The 27043-nt window shown below is 39.3% G+C and overlaps 1 protein-coding gene across 1 annotated transcript; it reads right to left on the bottom strand.

Moving 5' to 3' along the window:
• Nucleotides 1-1373: 1373 nt before the first annotated feature.
• Nucleotides 1374-25201, bottom strand: cenpf (centromere protein F). The gene is made up of 38 exons (XM_041791802.1): nt 25155-25201; nt 23394-23565; nt 23154-23279; nt 22938-23008; nt 22717-22850; nt 22391-22482; nt 22040-22313; nt 21684-21886; nt 21412-21537; nt 21197-21325; nt 20035-20157; nt 19697-19832; nt 19465-19594; nt 19056-19335; nt 18748-18954; nt 17691-17899; nt 16837-16966; nt 16359-16637; nt 15660-16247; nt 14486-14659; nt 13444-14294; nt 13138-13349; nt 12909-13023; nt 12681-12828; nt 11219-11330; nt 10738-10991; nt 10543-10651; nt 10216-10421; nt 9724-9942; nt 8942-9085; nt 7555-7744; nt 7375-7472; nt 7210-7251; nt 5886-7022; nt 5367-5496; nt 4106-4786; nt 3696-3817; nt 1374-2288 (listed from the first exon to the last, which is right to left on the bottom strand). The coding sequence occupies exons 2-38, from the start codon at nt 23553-23555 to the stop codon at nt 2136-2138; spliced, it is 8496 nt and encodes a 2831-aa protein (XP_041647736.1). The 5' UTR covers nt 23556-23565; nt 25155-25201; the 3' UTR covers nt 1374-2135.
• Nucleotides 25202-27043: the final 1842 nt, after the last annotated feature.

Genomic DNA, 27043 nt, shown 5'->3' with positions numbered 1-27043 from the left:
TGTTTTACATGCATTGCTAACCTTGTACATCTGCATGGTGCCAGTGGACTCATCTCAAGGACAGTGGCAGAGGATGACCCATAGATTGTATGAAACAAGGTCTCACGCAGAGCACTGAAGCTCAGTCATCAAAACTAACTTTGAATCTAGGAGCAAAGAAGAAGAGGTCTGGCAACCTGGCTAACAGCTGCAACAAGCCCACCTGTCAGTCAACCCAACTCTCCCCTAATAATGTATAAATCTGGGCTTTGTACTATAAAAACAGGTGAGTTATTAAAAAATAAACTCCTGTACAGTGTGTGCTAATAAAGACGTGAGCTATTGATAGTTAATGGAACTTTTCTTGCTTTTGGACACAGCCTCAAGTGGACACTTAAAGCACTGCAGCATTTTGCACTGTACGTAGGTTGCCACATGAGCTGACTCAGCAGTCCTCAGATGTTTCCAGCATCTCTTAAATAATGCAGAAGGATGAACAAAGCTAAACACAGCCAGCTTATGACCATCACCATTAGAACTGAACACATACATCACTTATCGCGCTTTAGTGGGCAGATATTTATCTTCTAAACATCTGTGAACAGGTTTGCGTTCAGCTATGGGGTTCTGCAGTAAGATATACAGTAGTAGACAGTTTGTTGTCAAACTGCCCTGTCCTTTGTGCCTCTTTGACCTCATTTGTGCTTTCAGATTTGGTTCCTGCACTGTTCACATAATATCGATCTTTTACTGGTGAGTAAACAGAAACATCTGAATTTATATTCTGACCATCATTTTGCACTAAATAAGGGGAACAATGCCACAAAGCACACTGTTTTAGTTTTATGGGTATATCAAAGGTTTATTACCTCAATTAAAAGGTAATGTGCATCCTTCCTTATTTATTTTAAATGAAATCCTGTTTTATTATGAAGGCAAAATGGCTATGTGAAAAAAAATCTTCTGATCAAGACTAATTTGTTTCATGTAAAAAGTACAGAGATGTTTTAGCTTCCATGTTTGTTCTGCCCTTTTTTCTATTTTTTTCCAATTTCTAAAAAAAGCCCTTATTAAAAGTTTTATTTCCTCCACTGACAGAGAAATGCAGGTCAGGTGGATTTTAAGTGAACCCACGTTCACAAACATGGCTCAGGTTTTCCACCCTGTGGTGGCAGAGAGTACTGCCTATTCTGTCTCTGTCCAACAACAGAGGAAAAACTCTTCTCCTTATAGTCTGACAACTTTCTTTAGGTTTTGTCATCAAAAACATGTGTCAAGGACACATATTTTAATCCATGTGCATGAGATAAAGAAACAAAGGCAACACCCAGATCATAGAGTAAACTGTTTAGTAAAAAAAAAAAAAATAAAAAAAAAATAAGAACCATTTGACCATAGAAAATAATTACAATGACAAAGACAGAGCCGCGGCTACGTAAAAAACAAACAAACCACAGACCTGCTGTCAGCATCTGCTAAAAAAAATTGGAAAGAAAGGAAAAACATGCATCTTTTCTTGAAATGGCAAAAAAATCAAGAAATAATAAAAAAGTAACAGAAAGTTGGAAGAGAGATTATCAGAGAGTCTTAGCTGCCATTAGCAATCAGATGATATGATACTTAGACTAACAGAGAAGAGGATCGGTATAAATCATCTATGTACAAAATTCAGGAAACAGGAAACAGTGGAAAATAAAGTGGAACCAGAGGAACAACATTTGCACAGCGGATTTACATTCAAAAGCATCACAAAATAATGCTGATGTTGATAATTATCTAAATAGTAAAGTGACCAAGAAGGTCTACATTTTCTCATGGTTAGCTCGTCCCCTACCTCATCACCTTAAGCAGACAAGTGATTTCTTTTGTTCATGACTTTAAGCTACAGGATTTACTGTAAAGAGTCACTTTATGCGTGTTCTGGTAAAAAAAAGACTTAACAGGAAATAAGATCAAAGCACAAAGAAGGAAAGAAAAAGGTGCATTCTACCTATGAAACAGTTTTAGTCTTGCTGTCATTTTTAAAATAAATGTGTCTTTACATCAAGGTTAGATGTTTTTTATAGTAGAGTGTTCATGTTTTATGCGTGTGCATGTGTATGTCGCTACAAATAAATCACAAGTGCAAAAGTGTAAGCATGTTTTTGAACGTGGATCTACTGAACGTGACAGTTGTCTCCTTGTTGTGATTGATGTTTCTGCTCAGTCGTCAGTGAACGATGTGAAAGTTTCTCCTCTCCACCTGGGGAAAGTCGCTTCCTGTTTGAGCCGTCTGCAGAGGGACTCTGGAAGGATATGGGTGCCAAAACCTGCAGAGAAAGAGCAGGACAAAGGACAAGATGAAGAGGGAGCGCACTGAACAAGCCAAATTATGCTGTAAGCAATTTTGGAATGAGAAAATACGGTGTGGTTTGGAGCACCAGTTTATTGAAAACGCACAGCTGACTGTGGCCATTTTAATACAATCACAAAACATTAACGTTTTTTGAAATTACCCGGATGAGCTACATGTGTAGATGTGAACAGTGGAGTATTTCACTCTGACTTTATCCTGCCAGGACCTTAGTAAGCTGAGTTGAATACAGCAGGAAGTATTTCAGGGAATTCACTGCAATGGAAGGGTGTCATATCACATCACCAGTGAGCCACTGGTGCAAGCTTTTTATGGTTTTCTGCTGATCAAAATCTTTTTTTTTTTTTTGGATAATTTAAATATGTCCATCATGTAGTACTGATATCAAAGCAAAAAAATATCATAGGCTTGCTTGTTTTGTATAACATCTTGGATTTTTGAAGCTTCTGCCCTCACATTTTGAGGGACATGTGAAAAGCAACTCAGGAAGATATCAGGGGCAGGCTGTCCTGAAATTTTCTAGAAATCTTTAGGTGTAACAAACAACTCAGAAGACATTCTTTTCTTTCCACTCCCCCTGACCTGAAAGCTTTAGATCTTCTAAAAAAAGGATCATCAACTATATTTGTAGAAGGGACAGCTTTTTTTACATGACAGGCACTTTGAGGGCTGGACTTTCACAGAAACTGATATAAACATTTTGTTCTAAAATCATTGTCAAGATATCTATATTTTTTTGAAAGTATGCAATTTTCTGCCTTTAGCATTGAGATTACTTATACCTTTGGTATTGAGATCACCCATATAGCCACAAGGGAGCGATTGAGATATTACTTTGAGCATTATTCTAATATCAGGAAAAGCAGAAATGCCACATTTAATTTTCACATCTTCCAAGGCTTTTGTTCACTACAAGAAGTCAAACTTTATCAGGAGCATTTTTCTAATTTCAAGTCAAATAAAACATCTGATACTTAATGTAAGCCACATTTTACGTGACAAGTTCAGAGAAAACACTTATTTCTACATATTTGATTAGAATAAGTCCTGAATTGCATGTGATAAGTAAAAATGAATGCCAACGCAACAGTAAGAATTTACTCATATTTTTTACGATTACATCATGAACTATATTTCAGTTTAACAGTCAGAAATACACACATCACTGGCAGCTTATGTTGACATCTTTAACCATGCTTGAAATCAGATCCCGTTGTTGAAAAACACTTAACTGTTCAATTAATATTTCTGAGAAAGGCTGTGTGGAATCCACTGCCTAGAAGGGGCATGAGGGGCGATAACATGAAAATGTTTCTTACATTTGTGTTTCTGCCTATATGTGAGGTAGGTTGTGGCTTCTCACCTGTCCGTCTGATGCTGACATAGGAACAGTCTGTTTGGCAGCCAGTCGAGGACTGCAGCGCCTCACTGTTGTTCTCCTCACAATGAAAGGACTCGCCTCTCCCAGAGGAATATCAGCAAAACCTGGGGCAGCACGAATGAAGACTTCAAGGTTAAAAACTCCAAAAAGGGAAATGTTGTGTTTTGTTCTGCAAATTTATTCCACTCAGTGATTTAACCATTATAGGGGTCCTTTCAAACATGCCTGTATGCTTGAATTGTGACTGCTGCTTAAAATAAAAAAGGTGGAGGCTGAATTATTTCATTTACAAGTTCATCACATTAACATGAGTCCAGACTAGGGTTAGGGTTAACCCTAACCCTAACCCCTGACTACACATTACACCAGAAACAGACTATAGGAGCACATACCTCTCTGCACCAGCTCAGGCAGTCCCTCTGGTCTGAACTCCTCATCCTCATGCTCGGTCTGGGGTTTGGGTGTGGTCACTGCGTTAGCTTTGATCTTTTTGGTCAGGTTGTGCAAAGCCTCCTGTGCAGTCTCTTTATCGCTGACATCATGGTGGCTGCGTTTACTCGTGCCCTGAGGAGACCTCTGAGGAGTTGAAGGCGCTGTGTTTTCAGTGTTATCTAGTTTTTCTTTCTCATGTTTAGACGTAGACTTCCTCCCTGAGCGCCGGGGTTGAGTGCTTTTAGTGCTGTTAGCTTCACTAGCATCTTTACTCACAGTGAGCTGCTCCAGCCGTATGCTCAGTGCACTGTTGGTCTCTTCCAGTTTGTGGACTTTAATCATCAGGTTGCAGTATTTTTCCATACTCTCATCTGCCTCCCTGCTCTTCTCCTCCATCTGTATGTTTAGTTCATCCAGCTCGCTCTTCATCTCCTCCAGCTCACCATTTTTCTCCTCTAATTCCTTCTTTTTCCCCTCGAGAGCGGCCTTAAGTTCATCTAGCTCCTTCTGGTTTTCTTCTGCCTCTTCCTTCTTCTGCTGCAGGGCCATCTTCAACTCCTCCAACTCTTTTTCCTTCTCTTTTGCCTCCATCTTCAGCTGGTTGATCTCAGTCCTCACCTCCTCGCTGCTCTTACTGTTAGCTGGAACAAAGACAGTAAACAAAACTGTTCAGCTTCACTCTAAAGAGATTAGATCTCATTTTCAGAGCACAAAGCAGGTCATGCCATATGATGTGATAAAAGGTTGTAAAGATTCTTGTGAGGTACTTTCTCTTCCAGAAGTTAAACTATCTGACAAAGTTTTAGCTTCAGTAAAAATGTGCTTCTCTTTGGAACCAACTGCCTCCATTAGAGATGCAAACTCACATTCATACTCAAGTGCATGAGTGAAAATGGTTTATGTGTGCACTCAACAAAAATTTAAAATATATTATGCTGGATATTTGGAGTTATTTAGAGAAAATGGTAACTGCAGACAAGGACTAACATTGATGTTATCATAGCCTCCTTTGTCAAATCAAAGAAAATAAAATGATAGAATAAAATCACAATAACATAATTTTCATAGTACAGTCTTTGTCTAGGGTAGAGTGAGTTAAACCTTATTTGAATGTATGTAAACATAAATTCAAATCTGTCCATGTTAAGATTTGTAGTCTCATCAGACAACTTCCTCATCACATTTCCTTAAAATCAACTTTGTATTTAAAGTTTTTCACACCTGAGCTGTTTAACATCACTTCCTTCTCCTTCTCCAGCTGTTTGCAGGTCTTCATCCAGAGATTCATCTTGCCCATAGCAGAGTCTCTCTCTTTGGTCAGATGAGCAACACGAGACGTTAACTCTGATGTCTGTGGAAAGAAGATGGTGAGATGAAGTCAATTCTCTATGCTCTTAACTTTCATAAAAATATGAATAAAACCCATTTTCTACAGATTAACACCATCCTAGATTGACTAGCAAATGGACAATCTTTTGTTTCAAAAGCAAATTGAAGGTTTTGATGCCAACTACAAAATGTTCTGTTTTAAAACTATTAAATTCTAGAGTAATGCAATCCTTCTCACAGTATTGGCATATACAATTAATTAATTACAATGTCTATAATGAATTAAATACATTTTTATTCGCAGTTACTTCTCTAAGGTGAAGTGAGTAAAAAAACAAATGGATGCATGTCTGCTCAGGCCTTCTGCATTATTTCTATCATTTTTAAACCCGTTTAGATCTGTTTGTGTACCTGCTCGTTGAGCTGTGCCACAGTTAACTTGTGTTTCTCAAGCTCCTTCTCCAAAGACACAACAGCTGACTGAAGACTCTTCTGTTCCTCTGAGAGTTTCTTCTTCCCTTCCTCAGCTCTTTGCTTCTCTTGTTCCAGTGAATATAGAGAAAAAGACAGCTGCTGTTTTTCTGCTTCAACAGAAGAAAGAGAAGTCTGCAATTCTTGTTTTTCAGCCTCTAGTTTATGTTTCTCCTCTTTTAGTGTTTCCTTCTCTTGCTGTAATGAACAGAGACTTTGTTCTAAGTTTGCCTTTTCCTTTTCTACTGAAGAGAGGTCAGACTGAAGCCTCTCCTTCTCCTCAGCTAGCATCCTTTTCTCTTGCTCCAGTCCATCCTTTTCTTCTGCCAATCGGAGAGCAGACTGCAGGCTTTCGATCTTTTGTTCCACTGAAGAAAAGGAAGAGCGTAGTTCCACTATTTCTTTAGCAAGATGACCGTTTTCTTCTTCCAACTTCTCTTTCTCCTCAGTAAGAGCTGAGATGGACTTTTCAGAGGTGGCTTTATTATGAGCTTCCCTCTCCCTCTCCTTCTCCAACGCTTCTATCTCCTGCTCCATTGCTTTCATGGCTGCTTTAAACTCTTGATTTTTTTCCTCCACACCCTCATAATTGCATTTCAAGATGTATTTCTCTTTCTCCCACTCGGACTCCATCCACTCTTTTTGTCTCCCCCACTCCTCTCGAGACATCTCCAGAAGATTTATCTGCTCCTCTAACTCTATTATCTTGGAGTCCATCCTCTCATTTTGTCCCTCTATTTCCTCTTTGTTTTGCTCTAGTGAGATCTCTCTCTGCCTGGAGGCCTCCAGCTGTGCCTCGAGGTCTTCCAGTTGTCTCGTCAATCTCTCTGCCTCCTCTCTCATCCCTTTCTCCAGTTCTTCCACCCTGTTTTTCTGCCTTTCTTCCTCCTCTTTACGGTCTACCTCTGCCTTCTCTATACCTCTCTCCAGCTCCTCCTTAGCAGCCTTCAGCTCTTCTATCTCTTTGTTTTTTGTTTCCAGCTCCTTCTCCATTCGTTCTTTCTCAGATCTCAGGTTGTCCAAAGTGGCAGAAAGCTCCAGGAGTTTCTTGCTGAGGTCTCTCTTCTCTTCCTCCACCTGAGGGTGAGGAAATGGATAAAGGTTAAAAACAGATGGAAGCAGAGAAGGGAGAAAGAGAAAAGGGGGGCAAGGAGAGAATCAACTAAATCAACACATTTCAAGGAAAGCACTACTTAAATACAAACTTCAGAGATCAGAGATATAGCAAAGAATGGAAGATGGAAAAATGATTAATATTCTGCACCTTTGTCCTCTCCTCCTCCAGCTCAGCTTTAGCAGTTTCAGCCTGTGTAAGAAATATCATGTTTTCTTTAAGAGAGGAATGGGGACCTTTAATCAAACATTCTTTCTTGTGTATATGTTATCAGGACTAAAACATATTTATGTGTCCATGCCTACACCAGAATACCTGAAGCACAGCATCCTCCAGACTTTGCTCTACATCTTCTTTCTCTCGGTGCAGACTATCGATGCGATCCTGCAGTGAGTCAGACTTCATCTGTGCAGCTGGAGAGGTTCAAGAGTCACATAATGTTTGCCACAGACCTACAAACAAGAATTGACATAGTTTAAAGATTATAAAAGTCACCTTTGAGCAGCTCTCCCATCTTCTTTTTCTTCCTCTCATCTGACTCGATGCGAACTTGGAGCTTTTCAATCCCTGTTCTCATCTGTCGGACTTCATCCTGTGTGGAGTTTAGACGAGAGGCGATCTCCCCCTTTTCTAGAAGAGACGACTCCAAAGACTGGGAGAGACGACCCACTTCTCCCTCTAAAGCCTGAAGAGAAAAGAGAGGGGATCAGAATCTTAAAAGCTATGCAGTCTCAAGAATGGTGAAAGAATAAAAGAAGAAAACCACTGTTGAAAACATTATTCAAAGTATATAAATACATCTTGCTTTTGATACATGACCTGAGTCAAGTTCATCCAAACCATGCAAGACCAGTGCCCTCTACAAAAGATGCATGCTCACTGTTCTTTCAATCACAACACCCTCAAGTGTTTCACCAGGGTATGTTCAGAAAACATGACCTCAAATGTCATACTTTTAGTCTTTAAGGTTTTGTTTAAGACACTCAGTATATTCTAAGACACCCTTGCATCTTCAATTTGTAACCAGTCACATTAGTGACACAGTTATGTGCAAGTTTCGTGCAGATTGTAAAATAAAAATGTGACAACGGTCAAGAAATAGCAGATTGTGTTTGTTATTGTAGTATGAAAATAAAGCTTTCTTTGAGAATCTAGCAGTGCAAAAATGAACAGACCTTGTGCTAGTTTTACACTAGGCTAAAGCTTCACTGCAAAGCTGCTTATCATCTGGAAAATCTTGTAAAATTTGGACTGCCTCAGCTCGAACACCTTCTCCTCCCAACTACTTTTCAGAAACCTTGCATTTACCTAACACTTACATATCACTTGGTCACAAAGTTAACATGCATACCAAGGACACAGTGGAGCTTCAAGGATGATAGCTCAAGAGGCCAGAACATACACAAGTGTACAAACTGACATCAGAGCTGAAAGAGTTTCATCCTAATCTGATTTGTGCTTTAACTAAATATGAAAAAACAGAAACAGAATAACTATCCTACGTCTTTTGAGAAAAAGCTGAAAAATGTAAGAGCTTGTGGTCTTGCATTTAAGACTTTTTAAAACCCCTAATTTTCCCAACAATTTACCAAATTTTAAAATGTTTAAAGTCCCAGCAGACCCTGTTCACTGACAAAATATAAAGCAAGCCTGGGGAAAGAAATAACTTCCCTGGCCTTATTCGCTTCTTTCCTGAATTTTTCTGGGTGAGTTTCATTTTTTGAATGTAAACAGCCAAAGTTTTCACCCAGATTTGTTTCTGCTAGCTCCCTAGCATTTTCTGCTCCCACATTTCTCCCTGGCCTGACAGGAAAACAGCATAAAAAATTGTGCTGTGAGGGATACGAGTGATGAAAGGGCTTCTCAGAAAATACATCTTTACCTGTATCTTGCCCACCATGGATTCTGTGTTTAGATTGGCTGAGGTGTTGTCTTCTTTGATTCTGTCAAGCTGTCCTATGAGCTCCTCTCTTTCTCCGCTCTGATGGGAAATTGCCTGCTCCAACGCCTTTATCTGCACTAAGAGCTGTAAAGAAAGAAAAAGATGAGGGTCTAACTTATGTGAGTTCAACCTTTGGTGAATAGGATGTCAGTATAAATCACATCAGAAAAAATGTGTGCACTTCTTTCATCTATTGACCTCTCAGTATGAAGTGGTGCGATTAAGTTTGCACAGATGTAGGAGTCACACGTGCTTTTGACAGATGTGCTCTTTTCTCAAACTGCCTCCTACCTTTCATATTTGATCAAGTGAAGTCAAAATGTATTCATATAGCTAATTTAAACAACATCAATTGACCAAAGAGCAGTACCGGCTACAATCCAAATAAAACAACAAATGTGGGTAACATTAGCTATACAAAAAAATTTAATTAATTAATTATTATTTTTTTTTTTTTTTAAATTGGGGCATAGATGGTCTACTGGTTAGGTCACGCCCACCGTACACAACTGTGGCTTCTTTCCTGCATGCACCTTCCCCCAACCGTCATTCTCTGTCAATAAAGGCATAAAAGGCCCAAAAATATATCTTTACAAATAAAGACAAAATACAAAAAAAAGACCTTGAAAAATGCCAACCTGTTAAGCTTGACTTATATTAAAGACCCACACAAAGAGGCAGGTCTTAAACATGGATTTAAAGTTCATATTTTCTGCACATGCCTGTTCCTTTTCTGTCTTAATTTTCTCCATGCTGATTTGCAGAGCTTCACACTCCTTCCTTCCTGCTCTGATGTCATCCTCCAGCATTGAGACAAGGTGTCTTGTGTCACCGTTAGTCTTCTCCAGACTTTGAGCTTTCTCTCTCCAGTGGTCCAATGACTGGACCAGGTCATCCCTCTCCTCAGAGCAGGACACCAGTTCAGACCTCAGCTGGGTCGTCTGGACAAAAAAAAAAAAAAAAATGAGATAAATAGCTAAGCCATATAGATAAAGGGTTGTCACAATGCCAGAATTTAAACATGGATATTATGCTACAAAACATAAACAATATAGATACCTGTTATAATACCATAACCAAAAAAATAAATAAATAAATAAAGTTACTGGCAACCAACATGGTTAATTTCTTATATCCCTTTAGAAGGACAACAACTTCATGTTTAGACATTTTTCTATTACTGCGTGTCTACAGCCTTCTGATGAAGTGCTTACCTCTGTCCTAAGTGTCTCCACCTGCTGCTCCATGCTGGAGGATGTCTTCTTCTGGGTGTCCATCTCACTCTTCAGTTTGGTCCTCTCCTCCTGCAGGGTCTCTAGCTCAGACTCCATGCCCAGGATGTGCTGCTCCAAGTTAGCTTTCTCTGAGCGGACTCTTTTCAGCTCACTCCCCTGCTGGAGGAATTTCTCATCCCAACCACCTTCAAAGCAGGGGAAATATCAGTATAATTTGAACAAAACAAAGTATAGATATTTGAGCCAGACTGATAATTAAGTAGCCACCCAGTTTCTGTGTGAACTTCTGTGCAGTAAAATATTTACCTTTCGCCATCTCAAGTCCCTCCAACATCTCCATCGCATCAGCCAGCTGACACTTAGCAGTCTGCAACTGCAAAGTTAAAGTTTCTCTCTCCTCAGACAGCTGGGCCAACTAGAAATGTAGAGATTTCCCATATCAGTAAAACTAGTGTTTCACAGTTTCACTATTGAAGTGGCATTTGTCATTCTGTCCCCCACCTGGTCAGCCACGCCTTTCTGCTCCTCCAGTGTGATTTTCAGCTTACATCCTGCACTGTGGGCCTCCTCCTCTGCTGCATGCAGTCTCTGCTCCAAGTTTTGAGCTTGGACTTTGAGTTCAGAGTTGAACTCCATTCTCATCTCAAGGTCAGATTTCAGCTGGTCAAACTCAGAGTGCAAGGATTCAAGTTCATATTCCCGCTTTGCCAGTGCATCTTTGAAGTAGTCCAAGTCATCTTGTTTCAGGGAAGACTCTGTCGATTGAATACAAATTAGAGAAAAAACATTGACTAAATTTATGGACACAATCCATCATGTTAATCAGAATGCTATGACAAACCCCTAATTACAGCAGACTCTCCCTCTGATTAATGCTCAAGAATGACAGAGTGTCAGAATAATCACTGTGCAATAACACTGTGCTGCAAACATACACTGTGCTTGATTGAGGGGAAATCATAACATCCCCTGGATTACTTACCAGTGGTTTCTGACTGCCTGTTCTCGCTGAGGGAAAGAGATGGTGGAGAAAGCTCACAGACTTCAGTTTTAATTTCAAGGGCCTCCTCAGGACTACTGCCATCTTCAGGAACCTGCAGAAATCAGAGAAATAAAACATGACATAACATTCCTGCAGTTCTCAGTCAGTAATAATGTGATCTGAAACCAGCGCTGTCACAGTATCAGATTTTTTTATCTCAGTGTATTTCTTGTGAAAATCAAAAGACTTTAAACCTGTGCAAGTACCGTTAGCAATAAAAAGTCCTACACAGCCAACATTGAGCAATGTCTTATTCATAATTACAAAAAAGCAGGCAAACTCCTGCACATTGTCAAAATTTTACAAATATCTTGGTAACATTTCAGCCGTACTTTCTCTTTTATTCAGTTTTTGGATGAAAATGACTTTAGTTTTCTTTTATAAAACTTTGATACTTTAAATGCTGTTGATCATTTAAATTAATGGCATTGTATCATAAAAAAAACATGGTTACCGGCTACAACCAAACGCAAAACAAAAACGCGGGGATGCTTGATATTTGATTCTTGCCGATATCCAATGTGGTGCGATGTAAATTCTACATCTCACTCAATGAACCACTATGTCACAAGTGATTTAATAAGAAACTACATTTTCTTAGTCAGATGACTTTCCTCTGATCAGTCTTTACACCGCTTTGTTAGTTTTGGCTCCCAGCCACCTCACCAACCCAATAAAGAGCTGGGAATGTTGGTGTTATTGTGCATCTTCCTACTGAGTGCATCCTGTGCTGTACATGACTGAATGTTGTCTTGTCAATCTCCTTTGATCAAGTTGTTGATCAAAGGAGATTGATACAAGACCGCTTAAAAACCTAATCTCAAACCTGTGTAGTCAACGAACATTCACAGCCACACTGTGAGATTCCTCTCTCTACTGTACAATGAATAAAACTCACTTGAACCAGCCACAGAATTTGGACTTCAGTGACATTTTTTTATCAATCGATATTTAAATGTAGTGCAGATCTAAAACTTTAGTCCTAAAAACACAAAATTCAAAGTCCTAGTATGAACAAATTAACAAATTTCAGTCCTTAAAACAAATATTAGAAAGAATGATAAATAAACAAAGACTTCCCCTGATGCAGGTCTGTTGGTCCAGCCTAAAACTTTGCTAACTTATTTGTTCATATGGCCAATTATTAACAGCTTTTACAGACAATTTTTTTTCTAGCCAAAATAGCAGAGGAAATTTTCATATCTGCTGATACAGATGATGAACTTTTTAAGCCAATATCTGCCAGTACCAATATTGTACATCCCTACAAAAATGGCTTCAACTGCTAGGTGCTGTGAAATATCAGCTGACACTCCCAAATGAACAAATAGTGATAAATAAATATTTTCAGCACAAAGTCAAAGCAACAACTGCACAATGAGACTAGTTGATTGTTTAATACCTGGTGTATGGCCTCCTGCTGCTCCACGCCACTCTTCATTTTTTCTTCATCGACTCCAGGAGCTGCCTGATCTTCATCACACTGTTCCGTTGTCATCTCTTTGTCAGCAATGTCCTCCTCCAAGACCAGCTCTGTCTCATTACAAGCACTGGGGAAGGAAACATTGGGTTGTCATGTAATAAAACACAAAAAGTCACAATAAAGGTATTTAAATGTTTATCTATGTACCTGGAAATGTCTTCAGGTTTGTTGGAGAGGTCATCCACTTTGGGCAATGTAGAGTGGCAAGCCTCTGTACTGACACTTGTATCATGTGGCTCTGCATCATCTGCCTCTGCTTCTCCTGAGGAAACAGGTATAGAAGAGTCAATGTGAATGTCAAATAACTCCAGTGTCCTGTGGTAACAAAGATAATCTGTCTGTCTCACAGTACAGCTTGGCAATGGTTAACACTCACCATCAGTTTGTTTCTCATCAGACTCCATGATGCTGATTTTTTCTCCAGCGTTCTGTGATTCCTGTGTTTCTGAAAGCTGCAATATGAGGATGTTTTGTTGGTCCACATGCTCCAGCAGTGAGTTGTAGTTCTGCTTTGACGCCTCCAGGTCCTTCTGTAAGGACCCCAACTTCTGATGTAGCTCTGCCATCTCTGCCTCAGAGTGTTTACTCCTGTTATAAGTTAGGAAACAAGGGTCATGTTATCATAACAACCAGGTGATATTAAGAGCATAAAAACATGACTAAGAAAGCAAAAGGACAGTACCTCTCCTTGTTCTCGTCTTCAATCCTCTTGGCTCTCATCTCTAGCTGCTCCTGCAGAGTGTGGTGCTCCTGCTGTGAGGCCAGGAGGGACTGTTGAATACCCTCATTCTCCTCCCTCAGAGAAGCCACCTCATTTTCAAAAGACTTGATGCTCTCTTGTAACTGCAACTTCTCTTCTGAGACTTGATTCAGGCTGGTTTGCAGTCTGGTGTTCTCCTCAATCGACTGATTGAAGTTCACCTCCAGCTCAAGTTTTTCATCTAGAGTTCTCCTCATGTTATTTCTCTCAACCATTAGCTCACTCAGCTTTGCCTCAAGTTGGGTTTTTTCCTCATTTATTGAATTAAAGGTAACATCTAGCTGTGTCTTTTCCTCAATAATCTGTTTAACAGTGGATTCAGCCACTTGTTTCTCTTCATTTAACTCATTTATCTTTGTTTGCAGTTGTTGCTTCTGCTCAGTTAGCTTATCCACGCTGCCCTCTAGCTGTTTCTTCTCTGCACTTACTCTAATAATTTCAGCCTCTACTTGCTCTTTATCATCTGTTACCTGTTTCAGAGAAGTCTCCAGATTGTTTTTCTCCTGTAGTAACTGGTTAAGACTGCTGTCTTTTTCATCAATGATCTGCCTGAGAGCTGTCTCTGTTTTTTCATTTTCCTCATTGGCCTGACAGAGTTTAGCTTCGAGAGCGGCAATGCTCTCCTCGAGCTGGTCTCTTCTGACAGCATCCTCCTCCAGACGAGTTATTTCATAGCTCCTCTCCATGAGCTCCTCCCTCGCTGTGACGTACTGACTCTCCAGCACGGAGTTCTGAGATTGGACCTCCTCTAACCGAGTTTCCAAAACAGAAACCTGTAAAAATATCATTGAGATAATATACTGTATCTGTGGGCTTTTCCTCTACAAAGCAAAATGATGACTGTCTGAATGAATAATCGAGGGATTTTAGAATGATTAGAATATATAGGTCAAAAGAAAGATGAAAAGAAATCTTAAAAAACACACAAGGCACAATTTTATTTTTTGAGTGTCAGTTTCTCTACCTGTGCTTTGCTGTCCTTGAGTTTTGCCTCCAAGTCAGACATCTGGATCTGGTTTTGAGCCAGCTGAGCCTCCAGTGACATGACGGTTCCCTTAAGCTCCTCCACTTGACCATCGTAGGAGTTCATGACGGTCTCATTGTCCTCCAGATCCATCTGTAGCATCTCCAGTTGTACCTTAATTTGAAAAGTCATATTTAAAATCTTCAACTTGATACTTTATCAATGCCACATTTTAAAACAATGCATTCTTTCATTTTTAGGATTAAAAGTATCTAAAAGTACTAAAACTCAGTCTACATCTTGCAAATAAGTGGAATGAAACTGATTAGATTAATTTGCAATATGGCCTGCTACAATTTTCAAATTGCAAACAATGCAATATTTTTTTATCCTGAAATTTTTCAAAATACCAATTTGATACATTTTTTTTGCAGTGGAGATTTCATGCTCTACAAGTCGTGCATACATACAAGTGTCTTTTTTTTCAGAATAGTCTACTAAAATCCTACATTTCCTGTTCATGTAAATGATTTTCTTAATCAAAATGAGAATAACATTTAAAAAAGTATTATCCCTTCAGCATAGCAATCTATATCAAATTTGGTATATCAGCCAAAATCTCAACTAGATATTTTTTTCTATTATTATGTTGGTTATTATATAGAATGATTTATGCTTGTGTTTGTTGAAAAATATATAAGATAAGGAACCTAAAAATAATCATATATTAAATTGCAATCGCAATATTAGGGGAAAAATTGCAATTAGATTATTTTCCCAAATCGTTCAGCCTTTTATAAATCGCAAAAAAACAGCACCAACATTTTGTTGTTGAAACACTGCCGATGTTTTAAAAATTTTGATGGTGTGCAAAGATGCCTGCAAGTACTTGATAACTGACAGCGATAAAAAATATCAATATTGGCTGTCTTAAACTGGTATATTTTATACTTCTGTATCAAAGTAGGTGTCTTCATTGTTTTTTTAAATACTTTTATCAAAAAGAAGTTTAAATTCATGTATCATAACAACCCTTAAATATCAAAACATTATTCATTGCAGTTTAAATGTTTAAGTTCTGTGACACAGAGCCAAATAAGAGTTTAACCAGAAGTTAAAAGTCAATGTGCATGTAAAGCCAAAACAAAACCAAGCATCAGTATTTCTAACTAACCTTTATTTTGTTCATGGCCACCACCTTCTCCTTCAGCTGCTCTGAGGTTTTGACCTGTTCTGCCTCTGCTTTATTCAGCTTCTCCTTCAGACTTTTAATTGTGTTGTCTCTCTCTTCTAAACCACTTGAAGCAGCAGACAGAGTCGTCCTCATGTTCCTGATCTCATCTCGACGAGAATTTGATTCTGCTTTAGCTGCTGTTGCTGATTTCTTAGCTGCTTCAAGCTTCTCTTTCAGGCATTTCTCTTTGTTGAGGGAATTTTCAATCTCCAAGGCATAGTTTTCTGACTCCTTGCTCATCTTCTCTACAAGATCTTTGACTTCTGTCTCCAAACTCAGGATATGATCATTTCTCTCTGTCAGGGTGTTCTCCAGGTTGGACTTGGTTTCAACAGTGGCAGAGTGACTCTTCTCAAGAGCTTCTAGTTGCTTCTTAAGGTCATCATAGGATTCCTTGATTACATCCAGTTCATTCTGTAAGACTGGAAGCTTCTCTGCTGTAGTTTTGCTTACAGATAACTCTTCTTCTAAGGACAAAATCTTCTCCTGAAGGTTGTTGATCTTTTCGGTCAGACTCTGCTGGGTGTTCTTTAAAAGTGACAGGTTGCAGTTTATTATTAAGAGGAAATACAGCGTGAAAATTCATGTAAGTAAATGTGTACAATAATACCGAAAACTATTAGAAATGTACTATTTTACCTCAGCCTCTTTCTTTGTCTCCTGAGCTGATTTTTCCAGCTCAGCCTTTAGTTCTTCCAGAGACAGAACCTGAGCTTCAGTCTCTCTCAGCTGCTTGTCTTTCTCCTCAGTTTGGCTTTTCTGCTCCCTCAGCTCCTCCTCTAACTCTATGAGCTCTTCTGATTTCTTCTCGTTCATCTTCTTATGTCCCTCTACATTTTCAGACAGTGTGTTTATCTGTTTCTGCAGCTCAGCTCCCAGCTGCTCCTGAACCTTCAAGAACTGGTCCAAAGAACTGACCTGAAACATAAGGGAGTCTACATGTTGGCTTTTTGGCTCATTTAATGGTTAATTTTGTTCAAACGTCTCCAGAGTAGATTAAAACAACCAAAATATCAACAAATGAAATATAAAAACATAAAACTTGTTTAACTTAATTTTAAGGATAAGTAATCTTCAATTGTTGAAAATCCTTTTGTTGCAGTCCAGGTAAACATACCTGATTTTTGGTCAGCTGCAGCTCTTGCTGAGCCTCTTCCAACTTCAGCCTGAGCTGCTCTGCCTCTTCCATCTTTGCTGAAACACTTTCCTCACACTGCTTCAGCAGGGCTGCCTTCTCCTCTGCCATTCTGGGAGAGATAAGACAGCAAAGACACAAGAATTTTACTTTGCTAAATACATTAGCTCAGTGCCCAAATTTCAAGGCATTTGCTGGAATATTGCACAAAAAGTTCCTGCAAGTCTGGAATTACGTAATGCCATAAGTTGGAGCCAATACCAGCTGTCATTTGATGAGAGTCAGGGTAATCCCTGTACTGGATGCCAGTCAGTCAGAGGGCTAACATATAGAAAAACAACCAGGCACACTCATGGGCAAGTTAGCATTACCAATCAGCCTAAAGAGCATGCCTTTCTACTGTGGGAGGAAGCCTGAAGACCTGGAGAGAACTCACACATGCAAAGGAAGAACATACAAAAGCCACAGAGACTGGGGTTTAAACCAGGAAATCTTTCTGTAAGGCAACAGCTCTAACCACAGCCTTCACTCTGAATATTGGCCGTGGAAAATGTAATCAAACACATTTTTATCTTTGTCTGATATTTATCCAGTGGCAATGATATAAACATAGAACACAGAAATAATCAATATTGTTCTGGTGGTTGTTCAACCCCAATTTAAAAAAATGATTTCTAGTTCACAGCAGTATGGCATTGGAATCAGCCTCTAAGGGAAAACTAAAACAAAATTGGGCTTTATCACAAGGCTATGATGAAGAAACTACCAAAAAATAAAATAATGAAAAAAAAAAAAAAGAAAAAAAAAAAAAACCTTGATAACAATTAAAATCTCACCTGGCATTTTGCTCCTCCTGCTGTGCAGTGGTCTGAGTAAGGCTTTCTCTCAGCTGGCTGATCTCTGCTTGGCCCAGCTCCAACAGCTGGTCTTTGGAGCGAGCCAGGTCGCAGGCTGCCTGGAGCTCATCCTGCAGCTCTTTGTTTGCCTGCTCAGCCTGCTCTGCTCGAGTCATTTCCCTCTGCAAACGTGACTCCAGATCTTTTACCTGGTCAGACAATGGAGGCAGCATCGGGTAAAAAAAAAAAAAAAAAAAAAAAAAAGAGACTAAAAGTCAAGTTACTTTAGGTTCTGTCAGATTTTCTTTTAATGTTTTCCTATTGCTGTTACTTTGACCATATCTGCATGAATACGCAGTGCAACTCAAATTGTGCTTTTCCATTGTACAGTGTTGGCTTGGCTCATCATGACTTACCATTTTTTAGTTTGCTCATTTTTGACACTTTTAATTTTCCTTAATGCTCATAGCTAGAACAAGTTAGCTTTTGCACGAAAATGTGACAAGAAGACTCCATCAACCACTGAAAGTGTGATTTCTAGGAGCGTCACAAATGAGAAGTCTGACACTGAAATCAAACATCTCTGGTCTTTGGCTTTGTACAACTTTAGAACTTCCCAAACTCTTGAGTGCTTTTCAATAGTATTTTAATTACGCGCTATGACAACCATCTCTGGAACCAAACTTGCCTCCTTGCTGTGACCGCAGACCAAGAACGAGCAACACTCTGCCTCAATGTCCTCAATTGTTTTTGAGTTTGACATGACAATAGATTCACATAGCCGCGCTATGACAACCTCACTTACAACTAGGAGGTACTATTAAAGTATGCTTTGTATTGGAAAACTTAGTGCCAGGTGCCAAAACAGAGTCAAGTCAAGCTGTGTATAGCCATTACCTTTCTCCTTAAACGATACAGTGACTGGTTAATGCAAAATCTTCACATTCAAAATTTAGAAATTGAGAAAGAATGTGGGAAAATGTAAAAAACAAATAATTTAACCCTACCGAACCTCAAGTGACCATACAAATGACTGACAAAAGAACACATGAATCACCTGAGCTTCAAGTTGAGTCACCTGCACAGTGACATTTGCCAGCTCTTTGGCGTGTTTCTGTCCAGCCTCAGAGAGTTTAGACTGAAGCTCCTGGTACTGATGCTCCCTCTCCTCCAGCTCTGTGGACTTGTTGAGGAGTTCTCCTTTCAGAGAGTCAATGTGAGTTGACAGACGGGCCTTGTCTCCCTCTACACTCGTGACCTGCTTCTACAAAGGTATGAAGAAGTGTATAAAATGTGAAGCACCACCAAATGAGAACATGAAATTCAATCAATAGCAGGTAAAAATTCAAACAACTTCAACCGTACCTTCATTTCATCATTAGCCTCATTCAGTGATTTGAGACTATTCTCCAAGTTTTCAATTTTGTCAGTGAGCTCTTTCTGCACAGCCTCAGTATCATTAATCAATGTCTCTTTTTCTTTCTTCCACTCCAGCAGAGACTGATGTTCTTGTTTCAGGTCCTTGCACTCGCTCTGACTTGCAGTGAGGTTAGATCTGAGATCTTGAGTTTCCTTTTCAAGAACAGTCAACCTGTTGGTCAGCCTCTCTGTCTCCTGTTTCTGTTTCTGTAGTTCACACTGAGATCTATGGCGAAAAAAAAATTACAGTACCACAATACTACAATACAGTGGCATTAATATGGCATATATTGGTTACTCCCTACTTTCACATGGTGTGACTGAACATTCTTCAGAATCAACTATTATTTTTTACCTATCATTTTTGGTTTCTGCATCAGAGAGTGTCTTCTTCAGGTTTTCCAGTTCCCTCGCTGATGCCTGAGTCTGCTGCTCCAGTTTAGAATGAAGTCTCTTCAGCTCCTCGGCCTGTCCTTCTGATTTTGCTGAGGAGAAAGGGACAAAATAGTTAGAAAAAAAAAGAAAAAGGATAACTTCAGATGCCACCTTGCTGCCCTCTATCATTGGTATTCCAACCAAGAACTTACCTTTGAGGTCATCCAGTAACCCCTGTGTGCGTTTGAGGCTCTGGTCTGTGCTCTTCTTCTCATCCTCCAGCTGACTGAGACGCCTGCTGCTCTGGTCCAATTGTACAGTCAAACTGTTCTTCTCTTTCTGCAACTCCTAAATGGATGAAGACATAGACATAAGGGGAGGATGTAGTTGATTTCAGGAAGGAGATGGAGACCATGTAGAGGAAAGGATTTCTTGGAAAGTTAGTAGAGAGATTGAAGAAATGTTTCCAATACAGCAATAATAAAAACAACATTTGTTACATTTGTTTTGTTTGATTAAATATGCTGATATTCCATTAAAATCAACCCACCTCCATTTTCTTGCGGAGGTCCTGCTCTTTGGTCTGGCTGGCCTGGAGGCTCTGTTCTGATCTCAGTAGTTTTTGTTTCTGCTCCTCCATGGTCCTCTCCATCTGACTCTTCTGGAAGCTCATCTGGGGAGGCACAGGAAGAAAGAGGAGTTAAGAGAAAAAAAGGCAGACTGGTATTTTTGATCTGATGCACAAATGTCCTTAACTTACACAGATTGGGGTAATGCCAAAAGCTGAAGTTAGCTTTAAGTTATAACGCTCAATTATTAGTCATATAAGACTTAAAAGATAGCAGTTGTTGTTTCTCTTTTTGCTGGCAGTTTGCACTCCATACATGTAACATGGAAGCAGTGACACTGCACCAGAAAAAAAGGTAAATGGCATCAAGTAGCATTCCATATCTAGTGGTTTATTTAGGCACGTGCCTGAGTTTAAGGTATGCAGGGCACAAAAGATTCATCATAGGGCCCAATGTGCCACAACCCAGAGTTGGAGGTGGTAGTGGTGTGGTGTGGTGTGGGGTGTGGTGGTGGTGTGTGTGTGTGTGTGTGTGTGTGTGTGGGGGTGTGTGTGTGTGTGTGGGGGGGGGGGTCAATCTCAATAAATACTGACACACACATGACGCTTGGAAGCTAAGGTTAAGCTTGCTAGCATCTCTTTCGTCCAGGCCTTTACACCCCTGATAATATGCCTAGAGGCCACTAGTGGTTTTTGGGCCCTTAGTACAGCACAACCAGGGGCTTCCTACAACCCTACTACCTGCCCTGTCATGCTTACTCCCCATATCCACACCTTCCTTCACCCTAAAGGTTTTTGGATATTGTTATTTTTCAATACATTTTTTTCCCATGTCCCTGGGAATATGCAAGGAACACCAGAGCATGACCGGGGTTGTGCCAATCTTTTTTTCCCATTAAATGGTGCCCTCAGACGGGGACATTTGCCACATCTATGCCTTACTTTATAAAAAAAATCACAATCTTTGGCAGAAACAGCAGCATAAAGGCAGTGCTCAACAGAAACACCTTAAAACACAAAGACAATCCCTACTACTTTCCCCTAAGTTCAGCAAGTCATAGAGTTAACAGTGAAGGATTATATAAAAACATGACAGTAAAGCAAAGAGGAGAAAAAGAGTGTGACTGTCTTGTTACAGACTCACCTTCTCCAGGTCTGCCTGCAGCACGTTGTGTTCTTTTTTGGACTGTTGCAGCTCTTGTGTCAGCTTGGTTCTGGTCTGGTTCAGCTGCTGGTCCAAAGCATGATGGGAACTCTGCAGCTGGGCAAGCTCCTATACACAATATTCAATTTAATTTATAATACCTGATAAAATAAGAATATGAATGGCTATATAAGACACAATCCAGCTCATCAGACCTTTTGACTGTCTCTCTCCTGGTCCTTGAGTTTCTGCTCCAGAGCTCGTCTGCAACTCTCAGCGTTATGTCTCTGACAGTTCATCTCCTCTGTGACTTGTTTGAGCTTCTGCTCAATAGACGAACACTGGGAACAACATGCATGATCTTTGTCAGTAATCGACAAGACTTCTTTCTTTTTCAAACTTATGATTTTTAAGCTATCAAGCATCAAAAGATACAGGCAGATCTATTACGTTTTAATCCAGTCTCAAACTACCAGTGAACACCCACCTTGGAAACAGCCTGTTGGTGTCTGTCTGTAGCTTGACTGAGCTCATGGTTGGTCTTAGCCAGGTCCCTGTCCCGTTCACCCAGCTCCTTGCGGGCCTGATTCAGTTGTGTTTGTAGTTCCTGCAGCTTGGAAGCTTGGTTACGAATTTCCTTTTCCTGCGTGGACAGATTCCTCTCCAGCTCGGTCACACGGCTCCGTAACTCTGGTGTGGACACAGTATAAACTAAAGCTCTGCTGCTGAACATAATCAATGTGTCTAATATGAGGGCAGCCTATTTTTTAAAAGAGAAAATCAGTGTGAAAAATAAAAAGCTCCCTTGTATAACACAGTGTAAATAAATGATAAATTGCTAACCTTGGTTAATGGTCTTCAGCTGCTCTGCCTGATGGGATGATCCACTGGGACTGTGCATAACTACTGAAGAGCTCATCCGCTGGCTGGGCTTAATGGGTGTCTCCTCATGGGCATCCCAAAGGGAGGTCCCCCGCCTCTTTAGAGGTGTTTCCATGGAATCCAGAGTTGGGCGGCCATGTGCCTGATCCTGTTGTTGCCATGGGAATATAGAAGAGCCAGCTTGGCGGGCAGCAATGTCCTTATGGCTAACACTGGCTGATGTCTGATTCAACAGCTAGAAGAAAAAAGAAAAGAATAAGTTAAGTTGCAATCAATGACAAAGAAAAAGCCAATAAATAAAAATAGCCTCACCTTGACTTGCAGAACTTTGAGCTCAGTTTCTAGTATTTTTCTTTCTTCAACCTCCTGGCTGTATTTCTCCTGAAGCTCCTCTAGTCTGTTGTCTATGGACAGAGAAACCATGTTTGGGTGAACTTACACAAGCACCCACAGTCAGTCTGATACATATTGCAAACTCCCTTGAAATGTTGCAAGCAGAGGAGAGGCAAAATTCAAAGTCAAACAGGCAGAAAAGCTGCAAATCTAAAAAAGCAGAGGAAAACCAAACATAAAAGCTCTGGCATAATTGACAGATAAAGCAGCACAAAACACTTAGGATAAAAAAATACTCTGAATACCCTGTTTGTAGGCAGGAACAGGAGCTGGAGTAGGAAAACTTTTCTGTGGGGTGGTGTAGGGTTGAAGCTCAGAAGAGGATGACGACAAGGAGGAAGAGCCTGCAGGCTGAGAACGATCCAGTTCATTTTTGTACCTGAACAGGTGAAATAACAATTAAGATGATATTAACACCCCAGCCTCCACTCATATGAATGTGCTTATCAATAGACAATGAACTCACTTTTTCAGCTCCTGCTCTAGTCGTTCAATAGTCTTCCTGCAGGAGTTTAGTTGACCCTCTAGGTAGCTGACCTAGGTTGAGAAAGTAACCAAAGAAGGCAAATCTCCCTCAAAGTGTAATCATGGTTTCATATTCCTTTGTTAGTATTTGGATGTTATGATTGTGTCCTGGATGTAAAAGTTTCATTCATAAAAATGATCAAGATGATAAACTAACCTGCTGCTCTTTGACTCCGAGGTCATGGCATGCCTTTTGACGGGCTTTCTCCAGAGCGTCACATGACTCCACTAAAGACTGGTTCTCTCTTTTCAAGGCAGAGGTTTCGGTGCGTTCATTGTCAGACTACAGATAAGGAAACATAACGTTAACAGTTGTATTTCTATCTTATACAAATTTTTATGATCTTTGTGTTTTTCTCAAAAGAGTTACATGCAACTTTGTTATTTTGACGCAGACCTTTTGTTTCTGTTTTTGCAGGGCTGCTTCTAGAGAGTCCAGCTGAAACTGTTTCTGAGACCTCTCCTTCTTCAGTTTGTCCAGCTGGACCTCCATCTCCTGGATCTTCTGCAGGGCTTTCCCTGGAAGTCCATCCTTCCACTCCTCCACCGCCCAGCTCATGGTTTATAACCTGACAGAAGAGATGCCAACTTATCAAATACACAGAAATATTACATACAGCTATGAAATGAAAACAGTTCTTTCTTAGAAACACAGGTGAGATAAAGCTAAAGTTTAATTTAAGCTTCTGATCCAGTGGCATTCAATGTGTGGCTCATGAGCCACACGTGTCTCTCTTTTATGACAACGTGTGGCTCTTTTAAATCTTGGAAGAATAATTCTCCAGAAGACCGTAAAAAAGGGACATTTTGGCCTCAGAAATGATCCATTGCAAATCACATCAATCAATCTTTCCACATGTACACAGGAGGCTTGAAATGTCGAATTTGTCAACCTTTATTATTTGTCTGTATGTTTCAATTGGATGTGTGCAAGAAAGAACATGGAAAAAATTTACAGATTCTTGAGAAAAGGGACAAAACATGTTTCAAACTTGACACTGTACTTAATTTCAGGGCTCTGAAGTGGATATTCGTGTAGGTTTAGGTCTAGACTAGAAGTTGTACATAGGATCAGATATTTAATTCAAGTTTTTTTTTTTTGCAAAATGACTTTTACCCTATCATATCCTGATTTTTGTCAATTCTGTCAGACACACTAAAATTTATTTCATTTTTATTTTATCAAAGCAAGATAAATGTCAGGTTTTCAGTTATCTAATGGTATTCAGTACTGATATTTAGTCACATAATGCATTATTTCAATCATGTTTTAATGTTTCACTCATCTGAATAATCTAATCTTTGACTTTCTAACTCAACCTTTAATATTATTAACCATAACAAACGAATTTTTTAAATACATTTTCTTATTATTGCATATAGATTTGCTTGTATTTTAACAAATAAGAAGAATAAAAATGAACTGAGAATACGGCATTTTTAAAAATTCAATGAACAAAATCATCATCTGACACAGTTGACAATGTGGATACAAAATAGGTTTGATGGTGATTCTTTCAAAGGTATTCTTCAACAAAACGGCTTTTTGGTTGACAAGGGTTGAATACCACTGTTCTAGTAAGCAATAATCCCACAAAGAGGCGTTAGTTTCTACGTTATCCTAAACAGCTACCAACCAAAACAATAATAATATTAGTGTTTTCGGTCTTCTAGTAAAGCCAAGCATCACCCATTTTATTTTGTAGAGACAGTAACATACAGTATATTCGGAGCTATTTGCATGTTTTTAAAACAAAACGAGCACAGCGAAGTTAGCAAACCATGCTAGAGAAGCTACGTAGCTAACCTAACGTAAACTAACGTCCATGATTCAAACACGGTTCAACATGTTTTATTCAGCAACTTAGCTCTTAAACCCACAACTAAGATATTAAAAATTCTAACATGAAACATGTTATGAATGACACTTGTACGCCATGCAAGTCACTAGTTTCCTTTCAGTATAACGATAACCTGACTGTGTTGAACATGGTTGTCGCAAACGTAATTTGGATTTTAACGCATCTATTGCTATTAGTCGTAATTAACCAAGATTATCAACTGGAAAAGAAAAATAAATATGCGTTCAGAAACTTGTTATTGTTTACTTAGAGCTAATATTAAAGTCATATGACGGACGTGATAAAGTATCACTTACTTTGGGCGCGATGCTCCTTTATCTCTCACTCACTGTTTGGGTTGTCTCGTTGAAAAATTCAAACTGAAGCAGAGGAAACCGCAATCCGCACAACTCCTCGTCCATTGGCTACTTCACGTGACGTCAGTCATACCGCTTTCACGATTGGTCTAGGTTTGCGCTTGTCTCAACAGTGCCACCATGTGGTTTGGTCGTGTTAATGAAACAGTTGGTCGTCCTGCACACAGCAGACCATAGGCTGTGTGACAGGGTTGGAAATGAACTTTTTCACTTACCTGCCACAGTGGCCGTGGATTCAATTAATGTTTTAGAGAGTGCTACCGGCCACTGTCAGAAAATCCAGTATAGTTTTAGTGCGCCAATTCTTAATGTAAACATAATACCTATACTATGATATTAACTGTCTTGTAAAAAAGGTAGCTGATTTTTTTGTGTCTACAAATTTCCTGGTTATATAAAATATAAAGTGAAGCATATTCATCCAAACAAGAGTCATACTGAAATTTATTAAGTTCAGAGGCTCATATTTCAGTAATGCATTCCCAAAAAAGAAAACATTCATGCCTGATAGAGTAACAGTTAATTACAAAAAGGACAAAAAACATCAAGTAGGTGTCCTTTAGTCTGGTATTAAACGTGCAGCATGAATATGTTCTGTTAAATCAATCTGTTGTGCCTCATTTTTTTTTTTTTAACTTTAATGACATCACAGAAGAGGAAAACATCATATGCATGCTTTTGAGTCCAGCCAGAAAATAAAGAGAAGATCTGGTAAACATAGTTTTTGTATATCTTTTTTTCTTAAAATTGCGCATTTTTTCCCCACTGTGTTTTAAAAAATCATTTACAAGAATAAACATTTGGACCAGAGTTGCACACATACAGAGCTTTAAGGCAGGCGCCCTCTAGATGCATGTTTGCAGGGGACAAAAAGAGTCATTAAGCAGGAGTTGCTACAAATATGACCACTGGCAACTCAACAGCTCTTAACAGTGTGATTTTCTCTATCCCTCATTAACCAACACTGACGTGGTTCACACAGTTGCATCCATAGTGAGAGAGAAAAAAGCTACAGGCATTAAGGTAAAGGAATCAGACCTGTGCCTTTTGTTCTTCTGACGGTGCGTTGCATGAAGTCTGAAGGCAGGCAAACTGTCCAGTGACAGAAACAGATATGAATCAAACCAAATGTGCTTACAGGCTTGCCATTTTGACATCATTTTATCATAACTGTACAAAACTTGAGTGGAGTGTAAACACTTGGAGATGGAAATTTAAACACTGCATGCTCAGTCTACAGATTTAGAAACAGCAACAACAGATACAAATGTGCCATTTTTTTTTTTACAAAATAAAAATGTCTGTATGCGTAAAACAAAACTTGTTACAGGAGCAGTAAGTGCTCCTTCTGCTCATGATCTGTATCCATCTAAAACTCGCTTATATCTATTACCAACTTGACATACTGCCTAAGTTTCATGTACTTTCCTTCTTTCTAAAGTAAATGCTTTGTTAGTAAGAAGCCATGTGGTCTCACACATTGCTTTTAATCTTTGAAGAGTCCAAAATAAACATTGCATTTAACATATTAAAGAGATATGAATTCTCATTTTCAAGAACAGTTCATCCACCTTCCTTGGATAATTAAAAATGTATGAAGATGTTAAATGAGTAAATAATTCAACCACTGCTGCCATAGTGGTGTCATTGCAGAGCAAAAACAATCTCGATCCATGAGCTGAGAACACACTAGAAAGATTTATAATGCATTTCTTGACCAAACGCAACAAAAGCTACAGAGCTGCGTTTTTGTTTTCCTGAGAGCAGAGGGGCTCTGATCCAGAAACATCTGTCAGGTTACAGTACAAATGTCTTCCCTGTGACTTTGG

Source organism: Cheilinus undulatus, linkage group 1, assembly GCF_018320785.1.
Source record: "Cheilinus undulatus linkage group 1, ASM1832078v1, whole genome shotgun sequence".
Taxonomy (NCBI): Eukaryota; Metazoa; Chordata; class Actinopteri; order Labriformes; family Labridae; genus Cheilinus; species Cheilinus undulatus.
Note: the sequence above shows the minus strand (reverse complement) of the source record. Positions and strands in the feature narration are given on the sequence as shown.

Excerpts from the sequence above, each read along its gene's own strand:
- cenpf (XM_041791802.1), bottom strand. The coding sequence starts at position 23,555 with ATGAGCTGGGCGGTGGAGGAGTGGAAGGATGGACTTCCAGGGAAAGCC. Across the intron at positions 12,829-12,908 it reads AAACCTGAAGACATTTCCAG|TGCTTGTAATGAGACAGAGC; the intron begins GTACATAGATAA and ends TTCCTTCCCCAG. Across the intron at positions 9,086-9,723 it reads TTAAGACAGAAAAGGAACAG|CTCTTAGTGCAGATAAAGGC; the intron begins GCATGTGCAGAA and ends CTTTCTTTACAG.